Here is a 21,308-nt window from a genome sequence, read left to right on the forward strand (position 1 = left end):
CTGCCAACGTTGTTGCTTTTAACGATGGCATATCAGTTTTTAAGTCTTACAGCAAAACACAGACGAAGAGATGAGAAGAGGAAGAGAAACAGAAACAGAACAGAAGGCGAAGGCGAAGGCAGCACAGCTATCATTTTATGATGTGCTCGTTTATAAGTCTTGCAGCCACATAAATTATAATTAATTAATACAAAACTGACTTTTATGCAATGGCCAAATGACCAAATGACCAAATGCCCAGTGGCTGGACAGGTCCATTAAATCGCGAATCGCGAATCGAGTCGAAGAAACTGCGACTAACTGACGATCATTTCGTTCCCTCTCTCTCCGCTCTCCTCTCTCTCTCTCTCTTCAAAAGAAGAGCACTCAAGTGGAGGGGAGAACAGAAGACTGAAGACAGAAGACAGCTCTTCAATTAGCTCGACAATTTGCAAAAGAGAGAAAAGTTAATAACCAAAAGTACAACTGCTTAAATTAAAACATAAATAAAACCAACTCATTAAACAACTTAACAACGCAAATGCTCGACGCTTTAACAACTTTACGAGTTGTCTGTGTTCACTCATTATTTAGATACGAATGTTAGAGGCAGGATTGAATGGGAGTTTATAGATTGAAAGATGGTTTTCCATGAAGAGAGAGTTAGATATCAGAGCATTGAATAGGTAATGAATATTAAAGTTAAAAAAGAGTGCAAAACACTACGGTATTCGTTTTAAAATATACCAAATTAATATAACGAAAAAATACTAAAATATATATCAAAGCCTATATTTGGTATATTGATATATTACTTCACTTAAAATATACTATAGCATGGAAAAATATACCAAATTGTCAGCTCAGGCAACCAAGTCTAAGTTTTTTTTACCCTTCAAAAGTATTTCTTAAATAATTTCTACTACTTCGGTTGTTAATGACTGATTAGGAATATATATTTACTTTATAGGGTCAGATTGAAAAAGGATTCTAAGAAGATCAGCATAAATCGATGTATCTTAAAAATATCTAATTAAAGTCTGCTTAAAGACCCAAAAGAGTTCTTTAAAATGTTTTAAATGAATGTGTAATTGAATAAGGATGTAAAAAAAAAGAATTCTAAATATCGAAATGTCTCGAAAATCTGATTGAAGTCTAGATAAAGAACTTAAATAGTTCATTCATAATGGATGCAATTAATTTGTAGGATTCGAAGCAAATCGAAATATCTCAAAAATGTGATTAAACTCTGTTCAAAGTACTAAAAAAGTTCTTTGAAATGAATATGTGGTTATAAAGGTAAAAAAGTATTGAAATATCTAAAAAATTTGATTGAAATCTGCTTAAAGAACTAAAAGAGTTCTTTCAAAATGAATCAAATGAATTTGTACTTCAGTAAGGAAATTAAATAAGGAAGATTCAAAATATCGAAATATCTCAAAAATCTGATAGAATTAAAAGAGTTATTTGAAAATAATGGAATTAATGTGTGTGATTCAGTAAGGATTCAAAATATCGAAATATCTCAAAAATCTGATTGAAGTCTGTAGCCAACTGTTTGGCTATATCATCAGTATTTGTACGATCTGAAGATATATTGTTGTACTTGTTGTGGGGCTCTTTTTTGGTTTTTTTTTGTTTTGTTTTTGGGCTTGTGTCTGTGTGGGTCGTCTGGTCGATGGCAGACGCACAATGACAACAACAACAACAACAATAAGAAGACTTTATGGCGTCAATTAATTTTCGGGGCCTGCTTATATATATTATATATGATATATAGAGTATGAAAGAGAGAGAGGGAGAGAGTGGGGGGAATAATATATATTTGATATTTGATGTGTATAAATTGGGTTGTTGTTTTTGTTATTTTTACACACACAAGTTTGACATTTTCAATGCTGTTTTTTCGATTTTTTTCGGTTTTTTGTGGGTCGACGTAATTGCAAAAAAAAAAAATTCGCTTTAAACAACAATTCAATCAACAACAACCACGACAATAAATGGGAAGGAAAACGCAATTTTCAATTTGTTTTTGGCAAAGGTTTTGGTATTTGGTTTCTTCGCATTCGCATTCGAATTCGAATTCTACGTAGATACTAAGTATCTAAGTGTGTGTGTATAGAGTATACGATTCGTCGTTTTTGTCGCATTCGCCATTATAAAAAGAGCTTTAAAATCAATATTAATCATGCGTAAAAATGCCATAAATTATGCGCCTCTTCTTTTGCCTTCCATTGCCACGTTTTGGCCCCAACTTAAGTGAAAATACATTTTTCGCCAATAATTTTTCCTATTTTCCTTCCTTCGATATTTTTATAGTATTTTTTGGCAACGTTGTTGTGTTGTTCTTTCTGTCTTGTCGCTTGTAGCAAATGTCGGCAGTCATTAGTCAATTAGTTGGCCGCCTATCAGCGCAGACTTGACTTAATTTGTTCAGTCAGCCGCCGCCGTCGCCGTCGCACAATAAAACCAAAAAAAAAAGAGATACAAAAGTATCGTGCAAAATGAATAACGCATATCTATATGCAATAGTTGTTGTTGCAACAAGTTCTCATTTTAAAATTTGCTGAAAGCTTCACTGAAAGTTGCTGAAAGTTGCACAACAAAAAATTAGATACAAATGTATCTCGAAAATGAGTAGCTTAAATCGATATGCAATGGTTGATGTTGTTGCAGTTATTAAGCAGCAAGTTCTCATTGAAAAGCTGCTGAAAGCTCTACTCAAAAGCTGCTGAAAGTTTCACAAACAAAGACATACAAAAGTATCTCGAAAATCAGCAAGTTCTTATTTAAAAAAACTACTTAAAGCTGTTGAAAGTTTCGCAAACACACAACTAAATAGTTAAAGCAAACTTCTTACTTTACCAGCCGACAGCTTTGTTGCTGAAAGTTGCTGAAAGCTCTGCAATTGACTTATTTTGCTTCCTCCGACAATTTCATTTTTGCTGCATTTAAAAGCTGTTGAAAGCTTTGACAAAAAAGATGATGAAAGCTTACTGACAATTGAGCTGACTAAACTAGATACTTGAACATTAATCTAAAGCTCCTACAATTCGATTTTTGCAGCTGAAAGTTTGATTAAATCTCACTTAAAGTTGCGCTGGCTAAACTAAATACTTTACACCGTTGAACATTGCTATTAAACTGCTGCAATTTGATTTTGAATTTGATCGAAAGCTTTGACAAAACTAAATGCAGCTTTCTTGCTGTATTTTGTTTCATTAAAAAAGCCGTTGAAAGCTTTGACAAGTTGCTAGACACTCATTGAAATCTTCCTCACTGTATTATTGCATTTAAATTTAACTAAAGCTTAGGAAAGCTAAGCTTCACTCATGAAGTAGTTCCCTCTTAAACTTAACTTAACACAAATACAAATAAAGAGCTTTGACTTACCGCAACGCATTCGCATTTGATGCAATACATGACACCAAAAGGCGGCCCAAGATCCGCATACCAAGTGGAGCCCAATTCACGAAGAACTTTGCCAAATTGACATTCGGTTACTGCAAAGAAAATAAATATAAAATTAATTAAAAATCAAACAAAAAGCAAATAGAGTTTGTCTATATGAATTAAATTGCATTGCATCAATTGCCAGTTGTGTTGTTGTTGTTGTTGTTGCTCTCTGGCTATAAAAGTCCATTTGTCTAAATATACAATTTTATGGTTTTTTTTGTTGTTGTTGTTGCATTTGTTTTTTGTTGAAAATGCTGGCGCCAGAGTTAATTGCATTTGCCCATATAAATGAAATTTAGTCAATGTCAATGCGAGTATGGGAATGGAAAAGTTAAGAGGAGGGGGAGAGGGAGAGGGAGGTGGAAGAGGAGACTACGTATCGCAACATGTTGCCAAGCGGCAGCAACAAATGTTGCTAGCTGGCGCCACATTCAAATATCGTTTCCGGCAGGCAGCGTTTTTACAATTTTACAAATGAAACAGAAACAGAAAAAAAAATTGTTTGTGGCGCCAGCAAGTGTCAACTTGTTAGCAGGGGAAAGGGGTGGGGAGGGGAGAAGGGGGGCGGCAAGATTTGACTTTTAGACTCAATTTCATTAGCGGCATTTTGTGTTTTATTATTGTTGTTGCTGTTGTTGCTGCTGCTGTTCGGTGTTGTTAATTGGATGGCATTTTGTGTGGCGCTGTTATTTGGTATGCAAATCGGGCAAAAGCGCGTTAAATTATTAATATATTTTAATTACCAGGCGCACACAGGCAGCTTAGCTCTCGTCTCTCCAAAAAATTACAAATGCTAAAACTTTAAACTCTTTGGCGCCACACATCAGCCATAAAAAGAAACATTCAAAATACTTAATAGAAATTCCCAAATAAACGACGGCGGGGGCTGCACGACTAAAGAATACCGCGTAAGAGTTCGAGAATAAATTCCAAAGACGAAAAAATGGCTTTAATTCAGCTTTTTTCAAGCTCACGACTAAAAAATACCTCTTTAAAGCTCAAAAGTAAATTCTAAAATGGAACATAGAAAAATAGCTAAAGAAAGCGTTGATTTCTATGCTTTTCATTTGGCTCTTTTCAAGCTAAATTGCTAATTTTGCAATTGCTATGCTTTGATATGGTTTTTTTTGTTTTTTTTTTGCTAATTTTACAATAGCTAGATTAAAGAATACTGTGCAAAAGTTTAAAAGCTAATTCCGAAATTGAAAATTAACAAAATAGCTTCTAATTTGGCTCTTTTCAAGCTAAATTGCTTAAGAATACTGCGTAAAAGTTGGCAAGTAAATTCCAAAATGAAAACTAAAAAAAATAGCTAAAGAATGCAATGTTTTCGATGCTTTTGAATTTGGCTTTTTTCAAGCTAAATTGCTAGCTAATATGCCGCCTCCGATCGATGGTCGAGGGTATTAAGTGGAATAGTTAAAATCGATGGCAATGAATGGGGCGTAAATATCAGCGCGTATTTTTTGCTTGCTTGATGGATTGTTGTGTGGCTTTTGCTTCTGCTTCTGCTTCTTGCAGTTGCTCAACTTTTTTGGCGTTATCATTGAAAAGCAACGCTGGCAGAAACTGGGCTACAACTGATTAACTAAAACACACACACAAAAAAAATCACCGAAAAAAACAAAACCAATAAACTAAACTAAAAAATAAATAAAAGAAGAAGAAAAAAGGCAGCAACAACAAATCAACTATCTAAGCAGAAAAAAAAATGAAAACAACGCCCAGGCAAACATCAGAGCAACAACGAAACAACCTCAGCAGCGACAACAACAACAACAACAGTAACAACAACAGCAGTAACAACAACAACAACGGCAACCTTAGCCGAACAAGCAGGGGCGGCATTGCCCGACATGGCGTATACGTGATAAGTGGCGCTAACGACGCGCGACGTTTATCAAGTGGCGGTCTTATTATAATTTGTTGTTGTTGCTGTTGTTGTTGTTGCTGCTGTTACTGTTGTTGTTGCTTTCATTGGCGCCAGTTTTATTTGCGTGCGAAAATAAAGAAACACAATTTAAATGCAAGCAACAACAATAGAAATTTAATCAGCGAGAAGAGAGACAACGGAATCGCCTTTGATACAAGCTGCCGATTTACGCGCAATAGATTTATAAATATTTATGTGTATGCGTGTGTGTGTGTGTCTCCTCTTCTCTCTTATATACATATAAGAGTCGCCAAAAATGTTAAATATGTATTAAGTATTTTTCTATCATTCGTTTTTTTTTGTTTTTTTGGGTTTCCACTTATATAATTGCACTCGCTGCGCTTCATTTCATATCGCTGCGTTGGCAACAAATGCTGCTAAGCTTTACAGCATCAAAAAAAGGTTGGCAACACTTCATAGTAAAAATGTTGGCAACACTGCATCACAAATGTTGCTAAGCTTTACAGCACTAAAAATGTTGCCTGGCATCAAATGTTTGCATTGGCGCTGCGTGCGTTGGCAGCAAATGTTGCCAAGCTACATTACAGCTACAAATGTTGCTCGCTGCCGTTGCTCGCTGCCGCTGCCGACGTCGCTGCTTCCGTTTGCAGCAGCTGTGCAGCCAATAACATTGCGAGTTTTGCCTTCTGCTTCTGCTTCTGCTTTTGCAATGTTAACACACAGTCTCTCGCTCTTCCTCTTCCTGTTTGCTGTTTGCTGTTGTTGTTTGCCGTTTTGCCGACCCGCCCCTCATTTCCGTTGATCGTTGATCGTTGGAGTCGAGAGCCAACAAACTCATCATCAGCAACAGCAGAAAGCAACTAAAAGCCAGCTGTTAATTATGCACTGATCGATCTATTGCTCTTTATTTGTCCATGCAAAAAAGCATCGGCAATATATTATATATGTATGTATTTTATGTATTTGCTGCATTTTGTCTAGACTTGATTTGATTTATGGCTTAGCTTATAGTATTCTTTGTGTTTTGATTTTGGCATTTGGCAGAGCAAAGAAATCATTTCCAGACTGAATTTATTGTTTGTGCCAAATTCATTCATCGATGCACAACGTAACAATAATGCCAAAAATGCGGGGCGTGGCACTCCCTCTTGCTCTCTCTCTCTCTCTCTTTTTATACAAGTGCATTGAGAGTGCGCCACACAGAGAGAGAGAGAGAGAGAAGAGGAGACGTGTGTTATTTATAATTTGCATTTCAGACGAAAGATCTACAAATAAATTTACGCCTTTTTGTTCGCATTGCTGTTTTATTTTTGGCAGTGCATTGACACACACACACACACACACACTTACACACAAGCAACAAATTAATGCTGCAGCAATTAAAGAAACTGAAGAAAAGCTTCCACAGGACTAAAGCTTTTTAAACATATGCAATTACTTCCAAACTACCTTAAGATGCTTAATAGCCGAAAGTTGCTGAAAGCTTTTCAAACAACTGAAAGTGCAGCTTAAAAAGTGGCTGAAATTATATTGAATGCAACTGAAAGCTTAGCAAAAAGTTGTACTTATCAAAGCTGCTTATTAGCATAAAGTTGCTTAAAGCTCTTCAAGCAACTGCAATTGCAGCTAAATGCAATTTGAGTTCATTGAATTATTAAAAAGTTACTAAAAACAGTTGAAGCACTGATTTAATTTCAATTTAAATTTAAAAGTAGTCAAACTTGCAAACTTAACAAAGCTTTTGAAGCATTAACTTAAGTTTAATCGATAGTTCCACCAAGTTCATAGATATAAAAGTACAACTGACTAATTAGTTTGGGAAAGTTGAACACACTAAGAACAGAATATGAAATAAGCATACATCATAAGCTACAAATTTTGTAATGTTGCATTAAGCCAAAGCTCAAGTTTCGTTTAAGCAAAAGTTGAGACAAACATAATTGTGGATATAAAAGTGCAAACAAAATATGAAATAAGGACACAGCTACATTTTTTTTTGTGAAAATCTGCATTAATCCAAAGCTTAAGTTTCGTTTAAGCAAAAGTTGAGACAAACATACTTGTGATTATAAAAGTACAATGGAGTAATAATAATTTTTGGGAAATGGACTGCGAAGAAAGCCACAGGCTACGTTTTACAAAGCTTATTTAAGCCAAAGCTCAAGTTAAGCAAAAGTTCATCCTAAAATATTCGAATTGAGTGATGTCAAATTTTAGGTTGGTAACAACAGAGACAATATGTGCTTGCAACACATGTGTGTGTGTGTGTATATGTGTGTGTGTGTGTGTGTATGTGTGTGTGCAACAAACAAACAAACAGATGAGAAGCAGTCGCACAATGTGCTAATTACAGTCAAAAGGCAGCGACAGGCATTTCAACTTCTAACAAACATCGCCAACACGTGGCCCCACTGTATATGTGTGTGTGTGTGTGTGTGTGTACTAGTGCGTGTGTATTAGTGTCTTTGGTCTTGCTGTGGTCATTTGTTTGCAGCGCACTGAATTTTGCCTTGGCTTTTTTTTTTGTTCTTTTTCTTTGTTGCTTTTGCTTTTGTTTTGGTTTTTGTTCGCTTCTTGTGTGTCTCTTGCCAAATGCGTTGCTGACTCACATGACGCAGAACCTCGCTGCTGACGTCGACGCTGACTGCGGCAGAGGCGTCTCTTTGGCGCACTTTGTCGTTCTGTATTCTCTCTCTCTTTTCTTTTCCTTTTTTTGTTGTAGTCCCAAATACTACGCACGCAAAGAGATGCCTTTGAAAATGAGACAAGTAGAAAAAGAAGAAGACTGCTTTTCTAGGGTAACTTCGAGTCGAGGCAAGTTTTCGTTTTTGTTGGCTGCGTTGCGCGCTTTTAATTGAGTTAAAAGATCAACACAGATCAGCATCGGCATCAACTTTAGCATATAGCCATGGTCTGTGCGCTATATAGAACACTCAGTCAGTCAGTCAGTCAGTCAGTTAGTCATTTAGTCATTTCTTTGGCTCTTTTAAATGTTTATTTCTGTTTTTGCGCCTTCATTAAATTGTTGCAAAATAATTAGCGCAAAAGTTAAAGCTCAACGTTGTCGCTCATAAAGTGCAATAAAATACGACGATGAGCGATTAACTCAAAAAAAAAAAAATCTTAAAAAAAATACCGAATATAATAAATACAAACTTTTGCTGTGCCACGCCCACAGATTGATTGTTGTTGTTGTTGCTGTTGTTGCGGCACTTTTATTGGCGTTGCTCACAAATTTGACAGCTGCAAGTGTTGAACTGTCAATCAGTCAATGGGGGCAATCAATCAAATCGAATCGAATCGAATCGAAACCAAACCAAACGAATTGAATCGCGTTGATCGTATCGCTGATCGCTGATCGTATCGATCGATCGATCGATCGATCGTCGCGGCGAACAACAAAAAGAAAGCGCACACAAATATTTATTATTATGAACAAGTCGCTGTCTAAAGTAAACCAACAAAAATTATATATACGAGTGTTTTGCCTTTTCACTTGTGATTTTATTTTTGGAAAATGCATTCGGTGGAAAAGCGACAAACACACACACACATACACACACACACACAGACACAGACACACATTCGGTTCTCTCTCGTCATACCGCGCCCCAGTTTATTTATTTTATAAGCAATTAAATTATTTAAGTGCAAAGCTAACAAAGCACAACGACAGCAACCGCTTCGAAATGTTTGCGCGCTGCATTTCACAGTTGCACATACCCTGTAAAAAGCGAGTCAGAGCAAAGAGGGTGGCATCAAATAAAACACTGACTACAAAATATTATATTTCGTTTAAGGTTCATTCAATCAATCAATCAATCATTTCAATCATTTGCTGTTACCCTAAAGCAAGGGTGCTCAAATTCGTCTTATGGCAGTGCGTTTACTAACACAGACACAAGAAAACGTGTACATATGTAGCGGCGCTTTTGTGTTGGGGCGCAGCTGTGCACTGAGAGAAATTACGATTCTATTTTGTGTTTACATCCAGAACTACGAAGCATATTTCGCATTATATTCACATTTAAAGTTTTTGGTAAAAAAAAGTGCTCTCCAATTCATCACTCATTTTTCTAACCCACCAAAAAATTTAACATAACGCTAACGATGGTCGACCACGAAATAAATCAAAACCCAACCCAGACAGAAGAATAAGTTCCAGTGCATGTGCTCGAGAAAAAAACAAAAACAAAATACATTGCGGTCAGCGAAGCGTGACGACGGAAAGAGATGGAATGGAGAAACAAGCAAAATTGTTTTTGTTTCGCATGCAAATCGAAGCCCATATGCACGGTGCGTATGGGCGCACTAGCCATAAGCACAGAGCATCTACAAAAACAAAAGTGCACTCAGTGTATAGGTGTTGAGCATCCCTGCCCTAAAGTTTTTGTCCGTTAAAATATGGTCACACTAAATAACTTATTACAAGCTTTTGTCTTATTTGCATGACATGAATATGAGTGCAATGCAAAGTTACATCTTTTCTCATATACCATGGTCACACTGCTGCTTAGTACGGTCACACTTGAGACCTAGAAAGCAAAGAATGTCTTTTATGGATGACATGAATATGAAAGCAATGTAAAGTGAAAGCTTTTTAAATATGACATGGTCACACTACTGCTTACTACGGTCACACTTAAGACCTAGCAAGCAAAGAATGTCTTTTTGGCTTGACTTGATTATGAAAGCTTGTCAAGTCGAGGCTTTTCTCACATGGAATAGTAACATTAGTACGGTCACACTTGAGACCTATCTTATTACAAGCTTTCCTCGCATGACACGGAAACACTAATGCTTACTCTGAGGACGCTTGAGACATAGCAAGCAAGGACTGTGAATGCTTGCCAAGTAAAAGCTTTTATCACATGGCATGGTCACACCAATGCTTAGTACGGTCACACACCAATCTTATTAGAAGCTCTTCTGACTTGGCATGGTCACACTAAAGCTAAAGCAAGGAATGTCATTAATATGAAAGCAATGCAAAGTTGCAGCTTTTCTCACTTTAGCTGCATAGTACGGTCACACTTGAAAGCCAGGGTAGTTGCTTAGTCGTTCAATTTGAAGTGTTTCTTCTTTGTTTTTGACTCGCGGAGAAATGAAGAGATCTCTAATGGCTGATTAAGTGCGGCCGCCACGAAGTTGGGAGTCTTTTTTTCTTTGGCTTGCTTGTTCTTGATAATTTATGACAGCTGCGGTAGGTGTGAGACGAGATAGAGAACGCTGATGGTGGTGGGGGGAGGAGGAGCAGGAGAAGAAGAGGGGGAAGAGAGTGCAAACAGACGAAGACGGCGGCGGCGGCGGCGACGGCAAACAAAAAAAGTCGTTGCCGATGGACAAACACACAACATAGATGTGTGTGAGTGTGTGTGTGTGTGTTGTTCACGCCCTGTAGACAGCACTCCCCACTCCCCTCCTCCTCTCCCCCTCTTTCCACTACACCTCCTTTGACACTTCGAAAATATTCTCATTACCGAAAAGAAAAAGTTCAAAAGTGAAAAAGCCGCAGCGAGCGACGCGCGTTTAAAGTCGCTAGCAAAAGTCGCGCGCGTCGATCGCTAACAACACACACACACACACATACACACACACACATACGAAAAGGGGCTCGTTCAACGGTTGTTGTTGCTGCTGCTGCCTTGGCAACAACAATTGCCCAAAAAGAACGAACAAACTAATGAAACGAAAAACATTGTGCGCTTTGCTTTTGCTGCTTATGTAAAACACACAACAACAACAGCAACAAAGAAGGAAGTCAAAGAGGAAGAGGCAAACGAAAGAGGAGCGAAGTGAGGAGGGAAGGGGGAGTGCGGAGTGGGGAGCAGCTCAATCATAATGAGTGACAATTGCTATGCAATTAGCCAAGCAAAGTTTGGTGGCCCATCACACATAACCCAGAATACAATTTATATATCTTATACACACATACAATACATATACATATATAGTATATATAGATGATATAACTGAACCGCATCCGGTGACGAGGCGACGCGACTCGCGACTCGACTCGAATCGAATCGTTGATGGTTGCCATACTCAATATATTCGCTAGCAAAAAAAAAAAAACAACAACCAGAAAAAAAAGGGTTGCTCGAAGCGTAGTCAAAGAAGAAAGACACAAATTTTGGGAGAGACTGTAAAGTTGAAGAACTAACCTAAAACTTGAAGGAAGGAATTACGGAAATAGTAGTGAAGAAATAATTTTTTATACTAACTAACTAGATTTGGAAGCGACTGTAAAGTTGAAGAACTAATTTCAAAGAAAGTCAAATAATTCCGGTTCAAGTTAAGAACTAACCTAAAACTGACTTAAAAAAAAGCTTCACATAAAATCGGTTAAAGTTAAGAACTAACTTCAAATTGAAGGTAGTCAAATAATTCCGGAAATTTATATTTTGAAGAAGAAATTTGCAGTTTAAAATATAAGATTGACGAACTTGAAGTGAATAGTCGAATGTTTTGAAGTATACAATAATTAATAATATTCTTCTCATTAGATTGGCATTTTAAATTGAAGTTAATTGAGTCAAAGTGACTATAAAGTTAAAGAACTTATTTAAACCCGACATTAAAAGACTGTCATATTCTGGATTTTCAAAAGAACGTCAAATATTTTAGGATATTTTGTACTTAACATTTTGAAGAAGAAATTAGCAGCTTAAACGGAAGATTGGCGCTTCAATATTGAATAGAATAGTGAATAGATTCAAAGAAGACTTAACTATAACTAAAAGTTAAGAACTAACCTAAAACTGGCTTTAAAAGGCAGACAAGCAGAAAATTTTTAATGGAAGATTGTCGCTGAAAATTTCATGTCGAAATAGTCGAAAGTTTTGAAAGATGTAAGAGAAGACTAAGAAGAAATTAGCAATGAAATGTGGAAGGAAAAATCAAATCTAGCTCAAAAATGTTTAAAACGATAATATTCAAAGATTTGTATAGATTTTCTATATTCAATTTTTTTTTAAACGATAATATTCAAAGATTTGTGTAGATTTTTCTATATAAAAAATCGTTTTTTAAATGAAAAATATTATAATATAAGAATAATAGCTTGAACTTCATACGAGAGAAATTTGTGAATTTTGCTTGAATTTTCTTCGACTGCTGCGCATAATTTTCTATACAAAATGTTGTGTGTGTGTGCATTTTGGTGCAGCAGTGTTGAGTTTGTTGTGTGTGTGTGCGCTGCTTGCTGTGAGGCAGTGTTGATCGAACGCGGTTGCAATTATTTTTTCGTGTCTGTGAAATTTGTTTAGACAATTTGCGCTTGGTCTACCAAAGCAGCTAATTTCTCCCCCTTGTCTGTGTTTCTCTCTCTGTGTGTGTGTGTGTGTGTTGGAGTGTGTGTGTCTGTGTGTGTGTGTTGGCTATTTTGGAACAGAGGCAAAAGGCAATTGGCAACGTCTCTGGCGGCCGTAAACATGTTCAATGACTATTTTTATTTTTATTTTGTTGTTGTTGTTTTTTTTGTGCTTTTTTGGTTTTGTTTTTAGCGTATTTCTCTTGTTGTTGTTGTTGAGCTTTTGGTTTTTGGTTTTAGTTTTGCATTTTTCCTCATTTACAAAACAAATCACGCGACTGCGATTTTTGCCCCGTCGTCGCAGATGTCGTCAAAAGTTCAGGCAGAGACGTGAACAGCGACGCGGGCAGCGACGCAGACGCAGACAGCGGCTGAGGCTGAGGCAGAGGCAGAAGCAGCAGACGAAAGTACGTTGTTGTTGTTGTTGTTGTTGCTAATTTTAAATGCGCTGATAAGTTGCACAAATATTCTAAGGATGTGTGTTTGTTGTTCTTGTTGTTGTTGTTATTCTTTTTAGTCTTCTGCAGGAAAAGAGGAAGAAGAGAAGAGAGAAGAGGGAGGGGTGACTGAGGGCTGGGGGCAGCTGCTGATGACGTTGATGATAATGATGATGACGATGATGATCGCGCGTTGCACGCGACTTGATAGAACAACAAGAATGCAAGAGAATGTTCAATTGACATTTAAAGTTCAATAAATTACAAAAATAAGCAGCTTTAAGCTTGTTTGAATGAAATGCAGAGCTTGCATGTGCTTTCGGATTAGCTTTTAACAGCTTTTAACAGGCAATGCAACAAATTTGCAATACTTAGAAAGGTACAAAATGTGATCAATGTAAAAGCTGATAAGTTTGAAAAGCTTTAATGTGCTTTTTGTGCTAGAGTAGAGCGGAATTAGAGTCGACAGCTTTTAGCAGCTTTTAACAGTCAAATACACATAATTGCAATGCTTAGATAGATTAAAAAAGTGATTAATTCGAAACTTTAATGTGCTTTTTGTGTGTGTCGAGAGAATGGAAATTCAATTTCGGTTAGCTTTTGTCTGACAAATAACCTAAAGTACAATAAAGCATCAAAAATGTGATTCATGTAAAAGCTTTAATGTGCTTTCGAGGGTATTTTGCAAGTCGGTGCACAAATTGGGGAAATTTGCGATTTGCCAGCACACACAAAGAAAATGTCTAAACAGTTGCACATGTAAAACACATCATAGAAACTGACTGCAAAGGCTGCTTGCTGCTGTTCGTATCAGAGATGCACAATTTTGATGATGCGCAGCCGAACAACAACAACAACAGCAACAACAACAAAAAGGAAAAATCTCTTAAGTTATTTAGAATGTTGCAAAGCAAAAACAAAAAGAAAAAAAAGAGGCGCTGATTGCGCCTTGATAATTAATGCATGACAAGAATGCGAAATGCGGCGATGTGAAATTGCGAGTAGAGCAAACGCAAAGCGAGCGACTCGACGTGGCAAGTGGCAAGTGGCAAGAGGCAAGTGGAAAGTGGAAAGTGGCAACTGCCGTGAATATTTTTTTTTTGTTGTGCGTCTTTTGGTGCAATAGATAATTCGTCATCGAATAAATTCATCAATGAAAAACCTAAAATGAAATGACGATGAAAATCAAACTCGCATTTGATTTGCATTCGCTTCTCCTTCTTCCCTTCTCCCTCCCCTCCAACTTGCGGAGCGGAAATGCCAAAAAAAAAAAAAAAAGCTGAAACTGAAACCCACGAAATCTGTGAAGCGTATCTGTAGCAACCGAGCTCTGTTGGGGATGTATCTTTGTATCTGTATCTATAGCTTGTATCTGTATCTTATTTGCCTACGCGGCGGCGGCAGCCAAAATCGACAAAAAAAAAAGAGTCAAATTAATTAACACACACACATAATCGGTTGTTTTTTTTTCTAGCCATGCGTCTGGCTTTTCTTTTTTGTATTTTTGGGTGGGCGAACCGAAAAAAAAAACAAAAACGAAAAAAGCGAAAAACTCGAAGTGCAACTCGAACGAAGTCGAACTCGAACTCTCTGCTGCAATTTGACACTTTTGTGGGCATTAAGTGCTTCCTCTGCCTACACACACACACACACACACAGACACACATACATCGAAGCTAAGCCAAGTTAAGCCGCCGCAAGTTAAGTTTGCAATCGCATCGCAGAGGATGGCGACGCCTCGTCTCGAAGCCAAACCAAAAAAAGGCTGTGGCAATGTTGTTGCAGTTATATTGCAGTTGTTTTGCCGTTGTTGCAACCGGCAACAAATTGGTTGCATTTCGTTTTTCGTTTTCGACTGCCTGCCTGCCTGACATGCAACTGACACTGACGACGACGACAGCACAGCACAGACGGACAGACAGACAGACGGACGGACGGACAGACGGACGGACGGAAGGCTCATTCGTTTTTGGGAGGCTGTCGCGACAGCCCCAAAACAGCAAACACACTAAAATGAAGCTCAACTAGACGCACTTTAAATGCGCTTACTCAAAAAATATATAAACTTAACTCTAAGAAAAAATATAAGAAAACCTATAAACAGTTATTATAAAGTGGTATATAGAGAAAGCAAAGACTCAGCACTAAGAAAAATTCAAAACAAGTAAGAAAGCTACTCCAAAGTGTGCTTGACTGTGAAATACTAGAATGAAAGCAAAACAGTGCGGTATTATTAAATAATATACCAAAAAAATACTGAATTAATGTATTGTTCTTAAAGTATACACAATAATATACCACAAAAATACTGAAATATACCGCCAAGGCTATGTTTGGTATATTTCGAATGTGTTACTACATCGAGGCATATCATTTCGATATATTTCAGTATGTTTTTTTTGGCATAATTTCAGAATAATACCGCACTATTTTGCTTATGTATATATATATATATATATATATATATATATATATATCTGCAAAAGTACTAAAAATATACCAAACATTATATTTGGTATTGATAAATTTAAGAAAAATTTCGAAATTTTCAAAATAAACCATTAAAAGTCTGACAAAATTTGTAAAATAAATAAAAATTGGAAAATCTGCCAAAATTTTCATAATTAAAAATTTGGAAAATCAACAAAGATTTAAATATTGCAAAAAAAAATAAGATCGGTTAAAATTTTCGAAATAAAAAATTAAAAATCAGTCCAAATTTTGTAAAATAAAATCAAATTCGACAAAGAATTTAAATATTGAAAAACAAAAAAAGATAAAAATCGGTAAATAGTTTAGAAATAAAAGTTCAAAATTTGCAAAATAAAGTAAATTGAAAAAATCGAAAATATTTAAATATTGGAAAAAGTTGAAAATTAGTTAAAATTTTCGAAATTAAAAATTCAACATGAAAATATGAAAGTCTACTAAAATTGTTCATAAAAGTCTGTTGCCTTTGACAGCTGAAAAGCGATCGACTCCCAATGGAAAGTGTATGAGAAAACAACAAAAAAATCGTTGGGGTACAAAAAAAAAAGAAGGCAAAACTTTTGGCGTCTGACAGACGTCGTTGCTCTGAGTCTGAGTCTGAGTCTGACTCTCGACTTCGACTTCGACTGTGGCTGAGACTGCGACTTAACGTTTTAACGTGTTTCGTTGTTGTTACTGTTGTTGTTGTTACTGTTGTTGTTGTTGCTTTTCATCTTCTTGTTGTATTCGTTAAAGATCATGGATATGTTTGCCGAGATGCCAAAACGGAACGCTTCATCGTCGTCGTCGTCGTCTCGTTTTGCTGCTTTACGTAGGCACATCTTGATTTTCGTCGACGTCGTCGCCATCGTTGTTGTTGTTGCTGTTGTTGCTGTGGTCTGCGCTGTGTTGTTGTGTTGTGTATTGTTGTCTTTTACACGCATTCATTAAAAATAAGTTAACAACTTTTTAACACCTAACTGGGCGGCAGACAGTTGAATAAATGAATTATGCTGACGAATGGCGAATGGGCCAAAAGCAATGCCCAAACAAGCAGAACAGCTGAGGTGGGGAGGGGGTGGGGGGGGGGAAGCAGCATGTAGGCAGCTCGGCAGGGAGCAGCAAGAGGGGGGGGGAAGGGGAGGAGGGGGCGAACGCTTGTTAATCAGCTAAATTAAATGCGAAATGAACAAAACGAATTGGTAGTTAGTAGTTGGACAGATCTCCCTCTCTCTCTCTCTCTGTCTCTCTCTGTATGTCTGTCTCCCTCTCTTTCGCACACTCGAAACGTGCGTGGTTGCTCTGATGTTTGATTAGCCTACCTCCATCTCTTTCCCCCCCCTTCCCTATTTTGAACTCCCCGAAAAGCGAGTGTGTTTGCGTTGGTTTTTCATTCATTAAAAAAATTATAAGGCTGAGTGTGTTCGAATGTGTGTGTGTGTGTGTGTGTGTGTGTGTGTGTGTGTGTTTGTTGTGCCATGTTGTGTGTTGGTGGCATTTGCCGTTGCCCGAATTTGTTGTCTAGCGCGTCTGTGGGCCACGACTAACGACTAAATTATGCTGAGCTTTTAATTAGCACTCTCTGCTCTCCACATCCATCAACTCTCAGTGGGTGCAATGGGTGTCGCTATCCGTCCGTCTGTCCGTCCGTCCATTCGTCTGTCTGTCCGTTCCTCATACGTTGTTGTGTGGGTGGCCGTGATAAGCCATTGATTTGTTTCTCTGGCTCTTTAGCTCTTTAAGTTATGAAGTTGAACCAATCTTAAGTTGTTTTTCGCCTTTGTGTTAACGATCAACGATCATTTCGTTCAAGCTTTACGACCTATACTCGTCTAATAACGGTTTACATATCTACCATTAACAATTTGAATGAATAGTCAGTTCCCCTTCCCCTTCCCCATTGTTGTCGTTTGTCAAAGTTGTTAAACATTATAATCTGTTTTAGTCTCCACTACTACTTTTAAACGACTTAGGATTGCTTTGAAATTTCACTTAAAGCAAGTACTGAAGAAACTATGCAGTTTAATCAAAAGTTAACCTCATTCAAACTGAATCACTTTGGTTAAACGACTATGAATTGCAGTGAAATTAAGTTGAACCTAACTAGAGATGGAAATAGGTTGTTTGCATTAAAGACTTTTGTTCTAGCGTGGTTAGTTACGCGAAATAATAAGCTCTAGCCTCATTTCTTGAATCTAATTTCTGTTAATCGACGTAGGAATGCTTTGAAATTTCACATCATGCTACTAATCATAAGAATATGCAGTTTAATCAAAAGTTAACCTCATTCAAACTGAATCACTTTGGTTAAATGACTATGAATTGCAGTGAAATTAAGTGGAACATAACTAGAGATGGAAATAGGTTGTTTGCATTAAAGACTTTTGTTTTAGCGTGGTTAGTTACAGTTTATTGAGCACTACACACTCATCATCATCATCATCAGCAAGCGTATTTTTTGCATGTGTAAGATGAGAAACGGCTCAAAGTCGTTACAATAAAAAATAAAAAAAAACCGCAATCGGTTTTTAATTGAAAACAATGGAAGAGCGAGGAAGAGAGAGGGAAAGAGAGAGGTGAACAATAATAATACAAATAATAATAAGAGTAATGTACTAAACGAAAGGAATTAGCTAGGTAAAGGTAGCAAAAACAGGAAATGCAGCTAATCAAGCAACTGAGTTGTAACAAATTGAAAGCAGCAGCTACTAAGCAGCTTAAACACAATACACACAGAGAAAGAAAGAAATAGAAAGAAAGAATTCTTTCTTCTTTTTTTTGGGTAGTCGCCGTTGTGTCTCTGGGTCAGGTCAGTGCAAGCGGAAGGGAATTCCCGTTTTCCGGATTAGCACAGGCACACATACCGAGTACAATAAAAAACGCAGCCCTGAAACCGAAACCCAAGAATGGAAAACCCCGAACGAACATTTTACTGAGCTAGGGGATTAAGGGTGCGAGCAGGGCTGAAGAAAGACGACCTAAGGAACCTTAGTGAGTACCTGCGTACTGAGGGGAAAAACCCTCGCAGGTTTTTCTTCTTGTTGTTGTGTACGCCCCTGCGTATGCGCAATCTGAGTGTTCAACTTATGCAATGCAATGTGATATTACAAGTATTTAAATAGATATATAGAATTGGACTTACCAGCTGGTCTATTGGAACGTCTGGCCGTGTCGGCCTCCTCGAACATGAGCGGAGCATGACGTCGCGCTTGCACCGTTTGGGGCCAGCTGGTCACACTGGACAGGCAGATGAGAAGCGCCACAAGCAGCAGGTGATGCAATTTGCTCTGATAATGATATGCGATGTGGTTCGATGTGTTGTTCTTGTTGTTGTTGTTGTTTTCTCCTGTTGTTTGTTCACTGCTGCTGTTGTTGTTGTTGTTCTCCAGGGTTTGCACTGTTCCTGTGGCCGTGGCCAAGGCGGCATTATTATTATTATTATCATTCATTTTTGATTTGGATTTGTTTTGTTTTCGTTAAGAACTTTTTATTTTAGTCACAGCACCACAGCAAAAAAAAATATAAATTGATTACAATTTTTTTGGGGCAAACAGTAAAAAAATACGTTATGAAAATATCTGTTGTTTTGTATTCGAAAACCGAGAAACCGAACCGTTTACCGTTAACCGTTTTTACCGCAAAAGCACTCGAAAGTTGTGATGTTGTTGTTGTTGTTATTGCTTTCTTCGACTTTTCTTGAGCAATTCGCTTTTATTTCCGATATTTGTATATCATTATTATTATTATAATTATTTTTATTACTCGCATATACTAGACTTTTGTTGTACTCTTTCTCTCTCGCTCTCTCTTCTGTATATTTACGATTAGATAACACACGCGTGTTTTTTTTGCCTTTTTTTCAGTTGTGTTGTTTTTTTTTCGCTTCTTCGTTTTGCTTGCACTTTATTTTTGCCACCGAAATTTTGTAATTGAATTCGACAAAAATCTTAGTAATTGATTTTTTGTTGTTAATCTTCGATTTGCATTTTTGGCTGCAATTTTTGTAATACACAATTTTTGCACATTTATGGAAAAAAAGAATTCATTTACTTAAGTTTGTTGTTGTTGTTAAGAGTGTGTTCAAGTGTGAGTGTGCGTGTGTGTGTATGTGTGTGTTGGTTGCCTCTTGGCTGATTGTTGACTGTTGTCTGTTGCTTGTTGTCGGCGAGTCGGCGAGTTTTTATCTACTAGATAGCTCACGGGGCGCACACGGCGAGTATATGGGCTCTGTTGGCTGCTGCGCCGCTGCTTGCGCTGTCGCTGCTTGCGTTTGCGTTTGCGTATATGTGTGTGTGTATGTGTTTGCGATGACGACTTGCGTGTTTCGTTACGTGTCGGTGTGTGTGCGTGTGTGTTTGTTGTGCGGTTGCGAACGTTTAGAAAAATAATGTCCACACACGGTATCGGTCGCTTGAATAAATAAACTAAAGCGCAATCGACGTTGGCAGCGCTGCCAGCGCAAACGCAAGCAGCGCAAACGCAAGCAGCGCGCAACATCAAGAGAGAGCGCAACATCAATAGCACAGCACAGCACAGAGAGAGAGAGGGAGAGCGAGAGAGCGCAGCGCAGAGCCAGACTAGCAGGCGCAGGCAAATAAAATTGCAGACAGCGTGAAAGAGGCAAAGAGAGAGAGAGACGAGCGCAACATACGGAGAGCGCGAGAGAGCGCATTTGTGAGAGAGCAACAAAGTTGCGGCTGCTGCTGTCGTCGTCGTTTGCTTCGTCGTTTTGCTGATCGTCGTCGTCGTGCGCGAGTTTGTTCGGCTCTTCGGCTGTCGCTAGCGGTTTTGGGCAGCAGCAACCGCAGCAGCAGCAGCGACTGCGACTGCGGCAGCGATTTTCATTTTGCTTTGTGGTTGCTGTTGTTGTTGTTATTGCTGTGTGTTGTTTGCTGCTATTGTTTGCTAAACTTTGCTGCTGCTGAGGCTGAGGCTGCTTGAGGTTGCTTGAGTCGCGTGTCACAGCGATGCTCGCTTGATGATGACGAACGACGGACGCATCGACGTCGACGTCGACATCAACATCAACGTCGACGCTTCAATGCAAAGTTGAATGAGCACTGAATGCGGCGCATGCGTGCCTTCGCCTTCGCTTAACACTTTGCCTCCCCCTCCACACACTCGCTCTCTCTCTCTCTTCCTCGCCCTCTTTAGTGCCGCCCACTTCATAACGTTTGGCAAACATTGCGTGCATCTCTTTTCAACACGTATCAACATGTTGCCGCAACATGTTGCTAACCCGCCACCCGTTCACCTGACCACCGTCTGTGTTTGTCTACCTGGCTCGCTGCTTGTGCAAATTGCGTAGCGTTGACTGTGCGTAGGCGTGAGCGGCTGCGTCAACGTCAGCGTCAGCCTCTCTATGAGCAGCTCAGTGGGCGAGGGAAATGAAGTTGCATGGGCGTCTGCGGGCTGAGCGAGAAAGAGATAGGCACACACTCTATGCACTCTATGTCTTCGTCTCTGTGTGTGTGTGTGTGTGCGTGTGAGTTGCGCATCCTGTGCACCAATCGCAGACTTGCATTTGAAAGAGAACACCGCACTGCTTAACACTCTACTTTTTTGTCTGTTTCATAATTTAGATGAAATCTTTTCGATTTTAGTTCTTATAATGACAATATTTAATATCGAAACATTTCAGTTAAAGGAAAAACTTAATTTTTGAGCTCAACTATCGACATTTTTAATCTTTAATGCCTATTGACAGCTGCTATTAATTCGTTTCAATATGAAAGAGCGAGAAAAATAGAGTTATGCGCCA

General features: G+C 38.1%; 1 protein-coding gene and 1 long non-coding RNA gene across 4 annotated transcripts in view; one reads left to right on the top strand and one right to left on the bottom strand.

The window, feature by feature from the left end:
- Window positions 1-21,308, top strand: part of LOC133847626 (uncharacterized) — a 67,641-nt gene that overhangs the window by 37,383 nt on the left and 8,950 nt on the right. The gene's annotated exons all lie outside the window — the stretch shown is intronic.
- LOC133847625 (dorsal-ventral patterning protein Sog) overlaps window positions 1-21,308 on the bottom strand; it is a 47,257-nt gene that overhangs the window by 13,429 nt on the left and 12,520 nt on the right. For 2 of the 3 annotated variants that reach the window (XM_062282789.1, XM_062282791.1), the window contains exons 2-3: window positions 18,690-19,030; window positions 3,373-3,482 (exon numbers count right to left, since the gene is read on the bottom strand). In XM_062282789.1, the coding sequence (XP_062138773.1) occupies window positions 3,373-3,482; window positions 18,690-18,996 (417 nt within the window). In that variant the 5' untranslated portion in view covers window positions 18,997-19,030. Of the gene's footprint in view, window positions 1-3,372; window positions 3,483-18,689; window positions 19,927-21,308 lie in introns of those variants that run through there. The other variant, XM_062282790.1, reaches the window with a different exon arrangement.

This window comes from Drosophila sulfurigaster, chromosome X (assembly GCF_023558435.1).
Source record: "Drosophila sulfurigaster albostrigata strain 15112-1811.04 chromosome X, ASM2355843v2, whole genome shotgun sequence".
Classification (NCBI taxonomy): Eukaryota; Metazoa; Arthropoda; class Insecta; order Diptera; family Drosophilidae; genus Drosophila; species Drosophila sulfurigaster.